Source organism: Python bivittatus, unplaced genomic scaffold, assembly GCF_059951505.1.
Source record: "Python bivittatus isolate LINGU-HERP-01145 unplaced genomic scaffold, Pbiv_v1 ctg000980_np1212, whole genome shotgun sequence".
Lineage (NCBI taxonomy): Eukaryota > Metazoa > Chordata > Lepidosauria > Squamata > Pythonidae > Python > Python bivittatus.
In genome coordinates this window covers 41060252-41078207 of record NW_028277125.1, presented here as the reverse complement: position 1 = coordinate 41078207, position 17956 = coordinate 41060252, and the positions used below count along the sequence as shown (strand labels likewise).

Genomic DNA, 17956 nt, shown 5'->3' with positions numbered 1-17956 from the left:
GTTTTCTCACCCAGACACCTCCGATCTCATTCTGAGGAAAAAACTTACAAAGCAAGATAGAAACTTTCTTTAGGGTCAGAAATCCCTAGAAAGCTTATACTGTAAGTGCCCAATGTTGCTGCTGCTTTGCAGCTACAACAAAAAAAATATTGAAAGGAAGAGAGAAGCAAGAGCAAGTATCAAGAACTAGAGCTGCAGCTTTGTACAACTTATATGGAGGGAGGTGGAGAAAGAAATGGCAGACCAGGAATGGGAGTGGGGAACAGCTGAGGGACATGAACTGATCTACCTCAGGCAGGTAAATATCTTGGATAAGTTCTGAAATAGCAGCCTTAACCAAGATAGAGGAACCAGGCAGCAACATTTTTGGGCTAGCATTTCTTGTAGCAGGTCATCTACAAGTTGTTGGGTTTTTTTAAGTGCACATTTCAGTCCAGTTTGTGACTAGGAGTGTGCTAGAGCCTAAGCTGCTGGTTTCTTGTGCTGCTTCCTGAAGCTGATCTAATGAATTCCAGTCTGGATTGCAGTGAATTGGTAATAGGCCCAGGTTGGTGCTCTGTCTATACTACAGCCATTGCTGGGCCTGTGTTACTTATTCCCTGCTTCTTGCCCTTCCAATCCATGGAACCCTTGCTGGTTGGCCCCACGTGGGCAGGTATATTACTACTTACCTTCTCATTTTAAGGTTTGTTTCCTTCTCACTAATTCCCCATTCTTTTCCTTTGCCTTCCCAACTCTTTGTACCCAGCTGCCTTCATATCCCCTTCCCACAGACCCTTTCTCCCCTCCCCACTGCCCAAACCTTGCTCTGATCAAAGCAAATACAATGGGTCATTCTTCATTGCTTTGTTCTACTGTAGAACTCTAGAAAATTTGTGACAACAAAGAACTGATTGTTCAGGAGTACCATTGGTTGTCATTTTGAAGTTTTGTTCCAAAGTTCCTACGTTGCAATTTAAAGGGTGTGTGTTTGTTTTAAGAGAAAGGGAACCATTACAGGACAGTGGGCACAAAGGAAAGAAAGCACAGTATGTTTCACCCAGTCTGGGCAGAAATAAAAAGTGTGCTCAGTGGAAGAAGTCAGGGTAGAACAGACACGTGCTAGTAGAAAAGTTGAGGAAAATATGGTGGTAAGGAGAAGAAGAGGAAGAGGAAGAAGAAGCAAGAAAGCAGCTGAGAACATAGCAATTTAGCAGCCCAAGATAAAAAAGATGTACAGGGCAGTGACCAGTTGCTGGAGGAGAGGAAGCATGTTAATAATTGGAAAGGAGATTACCAGAGCTTGATGGGGAACCTGAATTATGGTTCCATTTTCAAAAGAATTATCCATCCTCTTGAAAATGGGGAGCCATTTTCAAGAGGATGGATGTGTCTGTGAAATTATGATGTCAAGTGTAACTTGAAAGAGATGTTACCCTTTTTATAAGTAACAGTTACACTTTCAATATGTTTAAGGATTCCCCTCCTTTTCTATATTTTATTTAGAATCCATGGGTATTGAGAGTATAAACAGTTGAAGGGTTATAGACATGCGTCAGGTTCTGAGAATTCTGAATACATCTCACATTTTCTGGAGATTCAGCCTAGCTTCTTGCTGTCCCCTGCTTTGAGTTAATATAAAAGTACCAGTGTTTCTCAGAACAAAAGCTGACCCCTTCATTTTTATTTCCATTGTCCAATATTTGCCACAAAATATGCATGAAATTAACTATATGCATGTTTCTGTATCTGGGTACATCTACAAACCCCCTGAAATATTTCATTTGATTAGGAAGCCTCTAAATTTTATTTTAACCTAATTAGTGTAATCTTTGCTATGATATAGATGGAAATGGACCATTTAAAAGAGATATAAGCACAGTCCTTGACTTATTTCGCATCTGGATCAGAATAAGATTTCATTTGGGAAAACTGAGGACCTAGAAGGGTGGCCATTTAGTTATTTATTTTTGCCCTCCATTTGTTGTGTTATAGTAGACAGAGATAAATGGTTTGATGTCAGCTGGTATAGCAAGATAAATTAAATTGTGAAAGTTTATATAGGAGTTTAAAATGGAACTAAGCTCTCAGTTTCATGTTCATGTTTGAAAGAAAAAATTCCAGCTATATCAAATGTGCTGAAACCAGTCACTGAAGTAATCACAATGTGACTATATTGGAGCCCATTGTTTGTGATATAAAGCAGTTTTTAAACAATTATTTCAAAAGCATTCATAAGATGCAATCATATTGTCTCTGGAAGAGTGTAACAAAGGCGGTAAGAGAGTCTACATACCTTTTGATATGTGAGGAAGGAGTATCAATAGGAGTTCCAGTGAAGGCAGGGCATGGAGGAGAATTCTCAGTATATCAGGTAGATTATAACAGACTTTAGGTTCCATGCACTTGCTAATAGGAGGGCGACACCCATTCCTTTTCACGAATACAGATGAGGCCGACAGTCTTCTCAACTAGTGCCTAAGCAGAGTAATGGATTGGGCTGATGACTAATAAATGGAGATTTAGGGCTTGTCCTCATGTTCCCTTAACTGCAACATAAATATGCCCTATTAATGGTTTATTTATGCCAGGTCCTTGGGACATTGCCTGAAGATGCTGGCTTCCACAGAGGCATCTGCATGCATGATTCCTGACTGCCATTTTCCAAACCCCTTGTCAGATCTTAAATGGGCTTCATGTACATGCTGGTTTAGATTTTTTTTTTTAAGTGCTAAATAGGGGTCTCTGTCTAGGAGCAAGGGGGTGGGGAATGACAACATTCTGTGTTTTGACAGCACAATGCACATCCTGCTCATTTTGTACATACATCATGACATCATGTAAGAAAGGGGTGGAGCTTGTGACAACAGCATGATGCTTGTGACAACAGCATGATGATTTTGATGAAAGCTCTCAATCCTGTGGATGTGTTGAGTGCTTGATCTATTTTTAAACACAGGTTTCTGCTAGACCTGTGTTTAAAAAACAGAACTAGCTCTTGAGAGGACTAGTACAAGATGGATTTAAACCAGGAAAGAGAGCAGAGCATGCTGCCAGCTGTGTGTTGCTCATTCTGTCACCACCAAGTGAATTACAACTTTTCCACTGCTTCTGCTAACAAGGAGATTTGCATAGCTGTACTTCTTGCCATTTTTATTGCTTTGTTTGGTGGAATTCATTTTGCCTACTCTTCTCCAGCTTTGTGGCCCTCCATGGGCTACTTGTGGGTGTTACCAACTACAAGGACAGAACTGGATTCACTGGTAGTACTGCCATCTCCATGCAACAGTGGTTGAAGATGGAGTGCACTCATTATTGATCTCTTCCTCCAACCTCACTTCCATGACCACTACGTTTTAGATAGGCAACTTCTGGACATGGATTTAGAGCTAGACCTCTATTATAGCCTGACTAACAGGTCTGACTAAAATGTCAAGTCTTCCATGAGAACAATTATTATCCAGCTGAAGAAGCTGTCCATTGATAATCCTTCATCCCTATCCCCAAATGAATTAGTGTATATGTAAAACAAACAAACAAGCTTACTTAAGTTGTAAAACATACAACCATATTCAGAAGTTATATTTTGCAATTTCATTTTTTTTTTCAAATAGACATGCTATTTTTTTTATCTGTAAGAAATAATAACTACAATATTAATTAACCAAATGCCAAATTCATGATGTCATCTGGCCCTTCTCTCTCAAATCCTTTTATGTATTGTCAGAATTTTTTGAGAATAAAATTGTCTTCTCACATCATATGTTCTATCTCAAATGCATGTATAAAATGGTCCCAACTCTATGTTATACTGCACCTGTTTGACCCAGGTTTATGCTAAATGAAGTGTAACAGAATAATTTTAACATGGAACATATTTGAAACCCTCCAACCTAATTTAAATAGTCATGGAAGAAGCTTTATAAGCATCTGTTTGAAAAATAAAGCCTCAGAAGCAACTGATGCTTGAAAAATATATCTGAAGCAAAATGGATATTAAAGAGGTTCACCCTGTCTCCCAACTTTCTGAAGAAACATGGGGGGAGGCAATAGAATCTACCTCAATGCCAAATCTTACAAATGCAATAGTCACACATAATCATAAACTCTGGTGGAAATTATTCTGATATGTTTAGACAGCATGATGGGACTGTTTGTCTATGAAGATTAATATATGTCAAGAATTCCACATGTGGAGGAAGAACTTGGCCAAATCAGAATCCCCTCTCAAATAAGGGTCTTTGTGTGCATATATCAGCATATGTGTTGCCTGAAGGAACAGGTGTTATAATATGGTTTTGCCACAATGATAGATGTGCAGCCATGACACACATCAGCATCAGGAAAGGGTTAGCTGTATAATCCTACAATCCCCCTGCTATGTTCTTTAAAGGTTGTATGGATGGAGAGAGATCTCGTTTGCATCTCTCTATTACAATGTTTCTTAACCTTAGCAACTTTAAGATATGTGGACTTCAACTCCCAGAATTCTCCAGCCAGCATGGCTGGCTGGAGAATTCTGGGAGTTCAAGTCCGCATATCTTAAAGTTGTTAAAGTTAAGAAACACTGCTTTATTACCTAAATCCAATTCCAGAAGGATTTGAAATATTAATGTACCTGTAAACCACTCTTTTCCAGGGAGATTATCTCTACAGAACTAGTGAATCTCTGGAGGCAGATTGTGTCAAAAAGAAGATGGCAGTAATTACTAGAGTTCTAAAATCCCAGTGATGGAAGTGTCTTTATGTAGTTTAAACCTGGATGTCTCCGCATTGATGCAAAAGAGTGAATTCAATTCTTAATTTTCATTTTATAAGAATAAATGCCCATGATGTGCTAAAATTTAAAAAAAAAAGAAAGAAAATAGCTCTCCTCCTATATTGTAGCTTACAAAACAATTCAAGCTGGACAGCAGATGAATATCATAATTGCATTGCTGGATCAGACCTAACAAACATCTAATCCACCATCTAGATACCTCTGAGAAACATAAAAGGAAATGAGTTGAGACTATGGAGAATCTCTGCCAATAAAAAGCAGAAAACACAGAAATGGGTTAATGGTCTGGCAGTAAATGGCAAAGTATATGAGAAATAATTTCAAATTAGATATAAACCTAGATTTGTTTATAAGAATACCCATTACAACCCTAACCCTACAGCTGTCCTCCTGACTGCATGAAAAGACTTTAGGCTACCATAAGTTGCTTTCAAAGTTGTCTATATGCCTCTTTAGATCTGTTTTTTTATACAATAATCTAATGATAGAACAGTGCATTATTCTGAGAAATTTGAGTGATTATGAGTGACATCTCAGTAGTCACAGGCAATTTTAGGGGTAAGTAGGCAGATTGTGAATGTTAAAAGCCTCTCAGGGATTGTTTCATCCTCAGTCATTACATCCTTCTGGAGCATCTCTATAGATTGGAACATGGGGCACAGTGAGACAATGGGTTCCAATTCAATTTAGAGGAAGGATTCAGAGGATAGTGTTACTAATGAGGGATGTCTTCTCAACTTCCTGGCCATTACTTTATGGATCATTCCTTGAAGCTTCAATTTTGTCCCTGCCTATTGTAAAATATCTGCAGGCAAGGTCATCTGGTAATGGATGAGGTACCACTAACATATGTACAACACACTGTAATGATCTGTTCCGTAAGATGGCCAAAATCCTAAACCAGGATGAATATTGACATATGCTCCAATTTGTTTTGCTGTTTTCCCTCTAAATTCATTTTCTCTTTCATTCCATTTACTAAAGGTCTCCTGTGCAGTTTGTTTAATTTTTGTGTACTGCCAAATTCAGTGTGTTGCAAAATGATGATACTTGTAGGATACAGTTGGAAGAAAGTATATGTGGGGAAAATTCTAACAGCATGGTGAAACTGATTATGAAATTAATTAGATTGGGTTCTCTGATAAAATATTTTGAGATTGATTAGAGATGGTATGGAATGGAAATTAATGGAATGTGCAGCCTAGTTTGCTTTCAGCTAACTGGCAGTATCTAGCACAACTGGGTGATCTTGAAAAATTAAACAGGATAAAAACTAGTTAGCATTGGATAAAAAATCACCAGGAGATACTGGATAATTCTCCTCTGCACTGCAGAAATTTTAAAAATAATTGTTAAAATTACCTTTGGAATAATAGAATAATGAAGCTATGCAATAAAGAATTCCTGCTATTGGGCAGCATAAAAACATAATAAGTATTTAAACAAGGGCATAGATGAAGAGATGAATATGCATATTTCTCATGCATATTTGGTCTTTTAGTGGATGGTAAACTCATCCAAAGACAGATACATGCCATTGTCCAGATCACATAGTCCCTGCTCAACAGAACTCATTAAGTTTCAGCTTATTTGCTATTCATCCCCATAAAAGTTGCCATCAGACACTTCTGCAAGATTGGCACTGAACCCCCTTTTGTGTTTCAGGCACTGACTGTATTTTATAAACCAAACTGCTACCCAGGAAACACTCGATACTGAATGCAGTGCAGTATTTGCCATGTTTGAAATGTGAGCACAAGGTACAAAGCTAGTTTTGCACAACATATTTAATTTGGCTATGGAAATCATCTATTTTCTGGATTTGCACAATACATTGAATCATAAGCTAACTGAATCGGTTTGGTTGCACAAAATGGTGAGCCACAAACAACTAAGGTTAAAAGTTAACAAGCTAAACATATTGTATAAACCCAGCCATTGTGTAAACGTGGGAGAAAGAGAAGATGACACATCTCTTTTCCCTCTTTCTTTCTCTGAAGCAGTGCACAGCAGTGCAGGAATAGGCTTCAAATAGTGCTGTGTTCCCTTCTTTTTTTACAATGTCATTTGTCTGCAGCCACGTAGATCTGCATAGAAACAATATTTTAAAATTAATTATGCTTGTTCATAGGTGCATTTCTGCTGCAAACTCCTTGGCAGGCTGAGAGGCTTGGCTTCCCCTCTTTCCAGGTAGCTAGAACAAATTACTTTGTCAATTCCAGTTAACTTCTCCTATGAATTCCCATTTACCAGTCAATTTCACCTAGGACTTCTCATTCTTACTCATTTTATGAACTGGGTCTTCCCAGCAGACTCCAGGCTTTTCCTCTTCTAGTCAGTTTTCCAGCAGGGAAAGAAAACTTCTGGACTTATAGAAGTGTAGTGTGTACCTTCCACCATTATCCTACAATTTCTACACATTTTAAAGGGAGGGTGAACAATATCAGGAAGATGGGTTGGACTATGCAACTTTTATTTTGTAAGCTCTCTTATCCTTCACAGGATATGGCAAAAGCTATTTTAGGATGTACTACTCTGCCTTGCCCAGGTCCTGCTTTGAGTTCTGTGTCCAGTTCTGGGCACTGCAGTCTATAACAGACATGGAGCAACTTCAGAGGATGTCTACCAAGATGGTGAGGGGGCTGGAAATCAAGTCCTAGGAGGAGTGGTTAAAGGAACTGGGTACATTTAGTCTACAGAAGAGAAGATATAATTGCAATCTTTAGCTGTAAAAAGGGGTTTTGAATACAGCAGACAGAGGACTTGTTCTCTGTCACCCTGAAGGGCAGAACCGATGTTTGAAACCACAGTGAAATAGATTCGAGTTAGGAATTTCCTGATAGTAAAAGCTTTCAGCCAATGGAATAGGTTGCCTCATGAAGTGCTTAGTAGCATGTTCCCCTCCAGTGGACATTTTCAAAGAGAGGCTGGATAGCCAAAATTCTGTAGTGAATTCTGCACCAAGCAGGAGGCTGGACTACATGATCTCTGAGGTCATTTCAGACTGCATAATTCTAGGATATAGTTAGGCTAGTCTGCTCCATATGGGCTTTTCATCAACTCATTGGGCTCAGGAAATGGTAGAGAGGTAGAGTTGGATTTGTGGCTCTAAGGATTCATTCCTAGCAGACTGATATGATCTGTGGGTCTTTCCCCACTCTCTGCCCATCCCTACATTGACAGAAAACTATAAAGGCTTGACACTGGCTGTCCTTCTTGCCAATTCCTATTTTGACCTCCTGTCTCTTTTGGCTCTGGTCCTAGTCACAAAGCCTAACAGATTTTATTCACCTTGAGGGTACCCTAGGGTGGTGTTGGAGTAGGGGAAAATTCGAAGAATGAAAGGAAAGGGGAAACTAAGAAGGTACAACTATAGATGACTTAAACTTTCTTTTACTTATGGGCTGGATTAAGATGATGATGTCATGGGACAAACTGAAAAGTAAGTGTTACCACTGCATGATTGTGCTTTGGCTAGGTGCAAATGGGGACACAGACTATGGTTTGCAGTGGTTTCAGTGGATTCCAGTCCTGTAAAATTGTGAGGATCCGTGCATCAGATCTGGGTTTTGTGCTAGTTTTGCATCAGGATAACCATGCCCCAAATGGTCATATCTGTGGCTGTTAGAACTCTTTGCGTAGACAGATGTTATCTGTAGTTTGACAATAGCTTGAAGTGAATCACATGAAACACGGTGGGAATCTATTAGAATCCATGCCTTGGATTTGCCTTTTGTCCCACGACAGCTCCAGAAATAATCAGATCTGTGATTCTTATGGTTCTTTCTGTGCCAATGAATTTGACTCTGTGTTTTGATGGTGCTTTCAGGTGAATTTCATGTAAAATAGACCACCTATTTTTGGATCTATGTTTTCCCACCATGGTAGTGTCAACAATGGTCAGAGACCCATTATCATTATGGCTCATTCTTTGAAGACAAATGTAGTCTACTTCGAAAGCAGCTCAGATAGATTCATTCTGGGAAATGAAAATACCATAATGCTGGCAGTTTGCTTCTCATATTTTTATTTTATTGAAACTAAACATCAAGTCAGGCAGGCAAGGCGGGCGACCTCCGAGGAGACCTTTGGACCTCTCCCGATTGTTTAGGAAGGCAGCTATTCAGGGAAAGGGCTTCAGCTTCCACTTCAGCGAAAGAAGTGGGTGCCCGGGACCTGGACAAGTCCAAGACAAGGAAAAGTGTGAGGGGGCGGCGGCTGCCTCTCTGCCCCGCCACCGATCTTTCGCGCGCTCTCTTCCTCCGCCTCCCTTCTTTTTCCCTTCTGCGCAGGCTGCTCCCTTCCTACCCCGGTTACCGTGGCAACCGCCCGGACTTCCCCGGTCCCGCGTCTGCGGCGGAATCGCTCCGCAGCAGTAGCAGCAGCAGCAGCAGCAGCCGCAGCCGCCCGCTGCCGGAATTGCTCCTGCTGCCGCCGTCCTCCTCGCCGCCTCGCATGGAGCTTCTGGCTGCGGCGCTCAGCGCCGCCTGCGCCCTGGACCACGAAGGATCTGCCGAGAGCGTGGCCGGAGCCCGCCCAGCTGGCAGGTGAGGGACAGAAAAGTGGGATGAGTTGGCGCGTCCTCCGCGGGGGCGCCCCTTCCGCCCCAGCCTCGACGCCGCTCGCTTCTTCCCTCCGGAGCGCGAACTCCGGCTGCTGCGCCTTTCCAGGTAGAAGGACGCTGAGCGCCAGAACTTCAGTTTGATTTCGGGCCCGACTGACTCCGCAGGGAAAGTGGAGGCTCGGCCGCCCCGATCCAGCTGGCTGACGGCAGGTCTCCTCAGGCTCTCTCCGACGCCTGGTTCTCTCCCTAAGCCCCTAAAGGGCTTGCAAGAGTTAACTCCGCCGTCGATGGCGCCTCGCCCCCGCTTGGTCACCCTCCCCCCTTCTCGTTTGCCCGCGAAGGAATACGCGAGTCCTCTACCTGCCCTGGGGACCAGAACGAAGGACTTCTCCTAGTTGAGGAGAGGGCTGTGCCTCTTAACAGGTAGACTCACGAAAGGGCAGCGAGGGGTGACGGCTGAAGCCCGATTAACTCACTCTGTTTTGCCCTAATTCCGTAAGCACTTACCGCCCGGCTAGTCCCTGCCTTCGGAAAGCGGGGATTCCGGGCACAGGCCGGGAACGGTTCCAAAGAGGTACTGACGCTCCCGCGGTGTTGTTTCCCTCTCTCCCTCTCTGTCTACCAAAGTGAGTCCCCTACCATGGCGGGACCAACTTCTTTTCCGGAAGAGACCCCTGAGCAGGCTGACTGCCCAGCTGCTTTCCCCGAAGCTCTGCAGATGATTCACCCCATGACGGCAGACTCTTGGAAGAACTTCATCGAGCAAATAGGTAAGGGGACCCTCCCATTGTAATCCTGAGGACTGCAAGCTGCATTCGAGTGGGTAGACATATTTAGAGGCCCGGATGCCCTGTTTTGTTTGAGAAAAGCAGTTTAAGGAGAAGGATCACTAAGAATGGTGAAGCAGCTGCAGGAGGGACAGGTAACATTTGGTCCACAGGGAAGGGCTCAAAAAAGCCAGGTTGCTGGACACAGCAAAAAAAGAGGTGGGGCCACGATTGTATGGTTGTGGCTGCCATCTTGCCTTTTTTGACCTCCTCCAGCTCCCCCCCCACACACACATTTTCTTTCTCAGAAGCAACCCTGTGCTGCTGCCTCAAATGTGTGCAGATAAAAATTAGAACTTCTATTGGACAGGGATGAGGGGAAGCAGATTCTGAATGATAGTTTTGGAGCAGGACAATAAGCAGGGAAGGAGATAAGCCTCTCCCTCAGGTAGTTCTCTAGCCAAAGCTGCTTTTTAAAAAAACAAAGCTGATTTTGAATGTTCTAGTATGAATATTAACACCTAAGACATAATTGGTCTGAATTCGTTACTGTACTATAACAAACATAAGATAGAAGAGGTTAGGCTGGCTACACATTTATCACTTTTAACAAAACTAAATAGTACAATTTAAATACCATTTTAATGGCTGAAGATAATTAATTTGTATTAGTAATACACACCAAAAACACATTGGTAATAATTTAAAAACAGTTTAAATATAGGCTTCTTTTATATCAAAAGTATTATCATATTAAGTTCATTCATATCTAACTTCACCCTCAAGTATAAAATAGTTATCCTAACTTCCCTTTTTCAGTATTCAGTACCCACATTAATGCTAAGCAAAATCTTGATTATTAAGTCAATTTTCAACAAGTATTGAAAATACGTAAAAAAATGTAGTTAAAGGGAAATTATGTAAGTATCATTCCATATCATGAGAAGTCTAAAAGCAATTTCTCTTTTTCAGTTATGTGTGGGAAGCTAGCATGGTTTCCAAGATACAATTTCTCCTACTGCTATTTTAATCTCACTTTGACTAGTGTTCCAAAAACAAAGCAATCGCTGCGTATACTTACAGTTTGCAAGAAAACCATTTCTTATAGCCTCTTTTCCATGACAAACTATGCATGTTTCTAAGATTATGGACTAAATATAGTTCAGTTGTATGTACAATATTAGTGCTATGTACTAATGACCTCTACAAGCAGCTTCTGAATTAATTTTTAAGGACTTCAGATAAAATATAAATTTATTAAAATCTATATTTAAATATACAATGTCAATTCAACACTTTATAAAGCTGAAAAAGAAAATTATTTAAATATTGCTAAACTTTAAAATGGAGGGGACATCATAAGAACCTAGCACAAATTGGAATTACTTTAGAATGAATCCTTTTAGACACTTGTAATTGACATTTTGATTTGTTTGAAACAGCATTTATTAGTCTAGAATTGTGGGGGACACATATTCAGATTTTCAGTGATACATACTGCAAGATTTCATTCTCTTAAAAAGCAGGCCAGTAAAAGCTCAACACCATACTTCTGCAATTTCTAAAGAATGAATAGAGATGATGATGATGATGATGATGATGAATGTTTTACTTGTGTATTTAGTGTTTACAGTGGTCTTTGATGTTAATTGTGAAGGGATTCTGCTATTTCTGCAGCATTCCATTACACGTGCAAGACTGATCCTACATTCTTGTAGCTTAATTTTTGAAGGTATTAAACACGCAATAAAAACTGCATTGATTACCAGTGATGGATTTTTATATAGTTTTGGCTTATTTAAATAATAATGTTTCATTTTGGCTTTTTTTAATGTAGTGGTTTCGTTGTACTTTTATTTGGCATTTTGCTTTGATGAGCAGAAGAGTAAATAATATTAATGAATTACTTCATACCTTTTGGAGCTGTGAGATCTTAAAGAGTTTTCATCATGTAATTTTCCTCCCTCAGTGTGTTTGTGAAGTGCTAGATCAGATTCCACATCAGTTTGATAGATGGGAACAAAATACTGCTGCTAAGTTTCACCATCTTCCTATTATATTGTTTAAATAATTCAATTATACCACTTTATGGAGAGAGGAAGTCTCATCCCTAGTCATATCCAGTGCCAGGAAAATAAATTTTCTTTTATGTAAGAGTAAGAATGGTACAATTAGAGATGTAATTAAAAAGAATAAAAATGTAACTTTATTGGAAACAAAACAGAAGTAAGGAAGTAGTTTTGGATGTTGGTGTATATTGCTTAGTTAAAGTTACAAATCTTTTGTATGTAAGAGAGAGGAGGACTGTTTGGAAATATTTGAATCCTAATTTGAAATAATTTCTAAGAAATGGTCCACCAAATTCCATTCCCCAAATCAAATTTTATCCTTTTAAGCTTCTCTCTGGTTTTTATCCCCTGTCTTTCATTCACACACATCCTGAGGTGGGGTTCATATAACATTCTAAGCTATAATTTACTTTTTATTCCTTTTTCTCTGTGTGTTTTGTGCAAACCCAACCGTGTTTTATTCAATGACGCATGGTTAAACTGTATATTAGCATGAAGTGAAACCCGGTTCAGCATAAAGACTGGAGTCATACAAGAGTTTTAGGGCTATAGGATGTGGTCTGCAACAATCTGGAAAACCACCAGATGGCAGGAAAGAAATACAGAAAACATTAACGTTTGCAGACACGTAGGGGTCATCTGGATCTTTGCTGCCTTGATCTGGTAGCCCTAGGATGTTTGCTAAGCTTATATGCTGCTCTACTCACAGCCAGTTCCAAGCTGCTTGCTGACATAAATACAGTAATAGGGTTAAAACATAACTAACAAAGAAAATCAGTATAATGTAATCAGCCTCATGCCCCATGGAGCAATCCAAATCAAATTCTTCTCCCTACTCCAAAGTGAATCTGCCTATCCAGTAAGAATTGGGAAGAGATCCTGCTGGAGACTTCCATCTATAGGGACTCTACAGTAGCAGAGCCCTTCTTACTGGTGGTGCCCTTCTGATGGAACAAGCTGTCCTCATATGACTTTCCTCACGAATGACTTTCCACCAAGAAGTAAAATTGTAGCTCTTTTTGAGGAGGATCTGCAAACTCAGGAGGAAGCCCAGATTACAAACTAGCTCTCCACAGAGAAACATAGCTCTTCCAATACCAAATTTGGAATGGAATGTCTCTGACATTGGAAGGCTTCTGCACCAGAAGTCATTCCATCTTGCTGGGATTGAGCCTTAATCTGTTTGTCTAATCCCAAGCCTAGCACCCTCCAGATATCTGGAGAGAACCTCAGCTCTGTTTCCTGCAGGGCTTTCTGCATCTCCAGACCCTTCACCCCTTTAGCAATCTTTCCCAAAAATAGAAGGTTGGAGACCAGCCAGAAATTACCAAACTTGCCAGGCTAAGCAATGGTTTCTTGAAGATGGGGCACACCATCTTCTCCTTCAAGGCAGGGACCCTCACCCAAGGAGGGATTCAACACTGCCCTGACTCAGCTCCCTGTTAATAATAATAGTAATAATAATAATAATAATAAGAAGAAGAAGAAGAAGAAGAAGAAGAAGAAGAAGAAGAAGTCTGGATCGTGGACATTGCAGTACCTGGAGACAGTAGAAGAGAAGAGAAAGAACGAGAAAATCACAAAATATAAAGACCTGCAAATAGAAGTAGAATGACTAAAGAAAGCAGAGATAGTACCAATAGTTATAGATGCCCTAGGTGCAATCCCAAAACATCTGGAGCACCACGTGAACACCATTGGTATTGACAAAATCACCATCAGTCAATTGCAAAAGGTAGCTTTACTTGGAACAGCTTATATCCTGTGACGAAAGCTTTAACACCATCAAACAACATCTACCTATCCCAGGTCCTTGGAAGAGACTTGATAGGTGGATAAAAATGCCAAATCCAGTCTGAACATCTGGCTGGCTGCACAACCAACCATAATAATTTATTACATTTATATGTCACTTGACTGCTAGTGACTCTGGGTGGTTTACAAATTGTTAAAAACATTTAAAAACAAAGAACAATTTAAAAAACATAAAAGCAACACAAAACAAAGGAAAAGAGATGGCAAACAAACCAGGATGGGAACAAGGAAAAAGAAGAGAAGGGGCACCAATCGACCTCACCAAAGGCCTGGGCGAAGAGCCACGTCTTCAGGGCCCTTCAAAATACCAGAAGAGTGGGGGTCATTCGAAACTCAGGAGGAACCTCATTCCAGAGGGCAAAGAAGATGCACTTCTGGGGTCCCAATAGATGTCATTGTTTAATTGATGGAACCCAGAGCATACCAGTCCTGTGAGATCGAACAGCCCGGGCAGATACTATGGGAAACAGACATCTATGTAGAGCTTTATTGTAGCGACCAGCACCTTGAATTGCACCTGGAAGCAAACTGGCAACCAGGGCAGAGGTATCACATGGGCATACCAAGGCATGCCTATCACAGCCCACACTCCTGCTTTCTGGACCACCTGAAGCTTCCAGGTGGTCTTCAAGGGCAGCCCCATGTAGAGTGTATTGCAGTAATCAAGCTTCATTATGACTAGGGCATGAGTGACTGTTTGAAAGGCCCCCCAAACTAGGAAAGGGTGCATTTGGTGCACCAGATGAAGGTCCTGGCCACAGCTACAACCTGCTCATCAGGCAGGAACTGTGAGTCCAGAAAGACCTGAAAATTGCACACCACCCTTGAATGGGGAAGTGCCACCTCATCCAAGGTCAAAGTTGGAATATTGCCAAATCTGGGCATTCCACTAGGGCTTGGTAGGATTGAATCGGAGATGGTTTCTCCCCATTCAAACGGTTACTTCCCTGGCTGCTTTCACCAATGAAGAAAGGGCACAGATCCCTGCTATGTGGGGAAGCTATTATAATGGAGAACCCTGTCCACTTTCTCAGTACCTTCAGGCTCAAACTCATCTCAGATGACCTTGCAAATTGTAGATTCTGCCACATCTTTAGGCCTGCCCAAGCACTGAATATATTCAAGTCATCATTTTCTCAAAATTGGGTTGGATGTACTCTTGTCTCTTGCCAGTGGCACTCTAAGAATTCTTCTGCTGTTTCATCTCTTGGAACTCCTCAGTGAAGGAGCACCCTGAGTCTCCTAATACAGGTGGTAACTTTTCCTTTAAAAACTACTTTTTTTTTTTTTGCTTTAGTGGGTCCTCTTTCTTCCAAGTCTTCTGCTGATTGGCTTCTGATAGAATACGTCTCCTGATAGATTCTTAATTCCTTTGCTATTTTCCACTTTTATTCAGTTTCCCCATCCAATCAGTCATATTGCAGATGATTGGCAGCACAGCTCTCAGACTCACTTGTTTAATGCTTAGAATGATCATGCTATTGGTCCTCAATCTTGTTATGAGATCATGCCCGTGGATTTAGTTTTCTGGGACATTTTCCTATTTGCTGAAAATATAGCTGTTCAAATTTAAGTATAAAAAACTGATTTTTCCCCCCTCATTTAGATTTGAGGGGCCTTTCTTATTTTTAAAAATTGTGTTACACATTTTTTAGGACTTACAGTATATTTTATGAGGCTTCCACCTCAATAAAGCAGAAACCATGCCACTAATTTTGGGCAGTTGTCAGAATGTCTCCAGAAAACCATTATTTCAGGGCAGCCCTAGAGACTTAGATTATTCTTCCCAGGGCTAGTAGTATCAAAAATTCACTTGTAAGATTTGATTGACTGATTATGTGCCATCAAATTGGCATCAACTCTTAGTGACCACATAGATTTTCTGTCCCTAACTTGGTCCTTCAGTTTTCCAACAATGCACCCATCACTACTGTAACTGAGTCCATCCACCTTGCTGTTGGTTGTCTTCTTCTCTTCCCTTTCACCTTTCCCAGCATTAGACCCTTCTCTGGAGAGCTAGGTCCTTGCTAATGTGTCCAAAGTTGGATAATTTGAGCCTGATCATTTGTGCCTCAAGTGAGAACTCTAGGTTGATTTGCTTGATGATCCATTTGTTTGTTTTCTTTGCTTACCACAGTATTCTGAGAAGTCTTCTCCAACACCAACATTCAAAAATAGCAATACTCTTTCTATCGACGGTTTTCAAAATCCAACTTCTGCTTCCATAAAGTGTCACAGGAAATTCCATTGCCTATGCTATTCTGATCTTTATAGTTATAGACACATCATGGTACCTGAATATCTTTCCACGGCCTTCATGACTATTCTATCAAGTGCTTGTCTGGGGTGCATTTCTTGAGTGTTTGTTTCTTTACTGTTGATGGTTGATCCTAAAAGGCAGAAGCTGTCTACCACTTTGATATTTTCATTGTTAATTCTACGCCTGGTTGTTGTATCTGTTGTCATTAGTTTGGTTTTCTTTATATTTAATCTTGGTTTTTCACTATGCTCTTGGACTTTTATTACCAGAGCTTGCAGATCCTTTGCATTTGCTAATTTGGTAACAGTCTGCATTTTGTGACTTTCTAGGTCTCTTGTATCAAGAATATCGGGATAAATCCACGCGTCATGAGATTGAAACTAGGCGGCTGCAGGATTCCCAGACAGATACTGAAGAGTGCTCAGCTACTGAAGAATCACCAACAGAAACTGAAACTACAAATGTGTTAGAAAACAAGACTGTCCCCCAGATTAACTTGCTCAGGAATTCCACATCTAGGTTCAATTTATGGCAAGATCTTCCAGAAGTCAGAAGCAGTGGTGTTCTGAATATTCTCCAGCCAGATGAAATCAAGCTTCAAGAGGTAATATCAACTTAAGTGGAGGATGATAGAAAGGGGGAATGTTCTGTTGACATTTTCATGAAAATAACTATTGGTTGATTCAGTTATGTCAGTTACAAATATGTAACTTACTAGTTTTAGTAAACATACTGCTTTATGCAATTTTGAACCAATTTCATCTTGTTATTTCTAAAAAGTTAAAGGACATTCTGATCCTGCTCAGTCTTGGTTCTAGCTGTTTTAGCAGGACTGAGCTGCTAGTGAATTAGTAATATCAGTGTGCAGAAGTTATAATCCAGGCTCAGGTTGTTTACAAGAGAAAAATCTGCTGACAAAAAGCAGAAAAACAGGTAAATTGACGTAAAAGTGGCTGGAAAAAAACCCTAAATGCATTTAGTTTGCATTAGTTGTGTGTTGTTTTAATCCAGTGCTTATGAATATGGTAAATAAAAAGGACTTTTTTGGGTGGATTGACAAATCCAGCAGTAGAAGTCATTTAAATTTAGTTAATCTTTTAACTAAAATATATATCTTATTACTAAAATGCTGGTCCATTCTTTCATGGGACACAACCTAACCTCCTATTTTGCAAAGAAATTCTAGGAAACCCAGAAAATTATAAATTAGACATCAGAGCCTGAGTAGATTGGTAGAAAGCATCATTAGGGTTTAAGTGTATTTATTTATTCATTAATTTCTGTCTCATCCCACCTTTTGGCTCAAGTAACTTACAGTTAAATTAAAATAAGAAAATACTAGATGCAGAGCATTCAGCAGCAGCAACAGGGAACAGGGAGTTAAAACAGAGCCAAGAAACACACATTCACACACACAGCAAGAAAACAATAAAGTTCCTTGAGTGTATAGAAGAAAGAGTCTTTCAGACATGGGGAAGAGTCAAGGAAAACAAGAGAAATCTGATCATCTTGCTGGAATATTTTTAAAAGCACATTTTTTTAGTACATTGATTAGTAAACACTTTATGAATTATTGATCCCGGTAGGCACTTGGGGAATTATGGATCCCAGTGTTAGAAAACAGTCTCTAGAAGTTAGATACAGTACATTTTAGAATCATTGACTATTGTACAGTGGATTGTATGAATCAGTGTTCTGTTTCAGCACAATCTTTTTATTTTC

The 17956-nt window shown here is 40.2% G+C and overlaps 1 protein-coding gene across 4 annotated transcripts in view; it reads left to right on the top strand.

Annotated features, from left to right (window-relative positions):
- Window positions 1-17956, top strand: part of NGEF (neuronal guanine nucleotide exchange factor) — a 76790-nt gene that overhangs the window by 27809 nt on the left and 31025 nt on the right. For 2 of the 4 annotated variants that reach the window (XM_088132572.1, XM_088132573.1), the window contains exons 4-6: window positions 9052-9306; window positions 9951-10093; window positions 16564-16838. In XM_088132572.1, the coding sequence (XP_087988698.1) occupies window positions 9052-9306; window positions 9951-10093; window positions 16564-16838 (673 nt within the window). Of the gene's footprint in view, window positions 1-6890; window positions 6950-9051; window positions 9307-9950; window positions 10094-16563; window positions 16839-17956 lie in introns of all 4 variants that reach the window. The other 2 variants (XM_088132575.1, XM_088132574.1) reach the window with 2 other exon arrangements.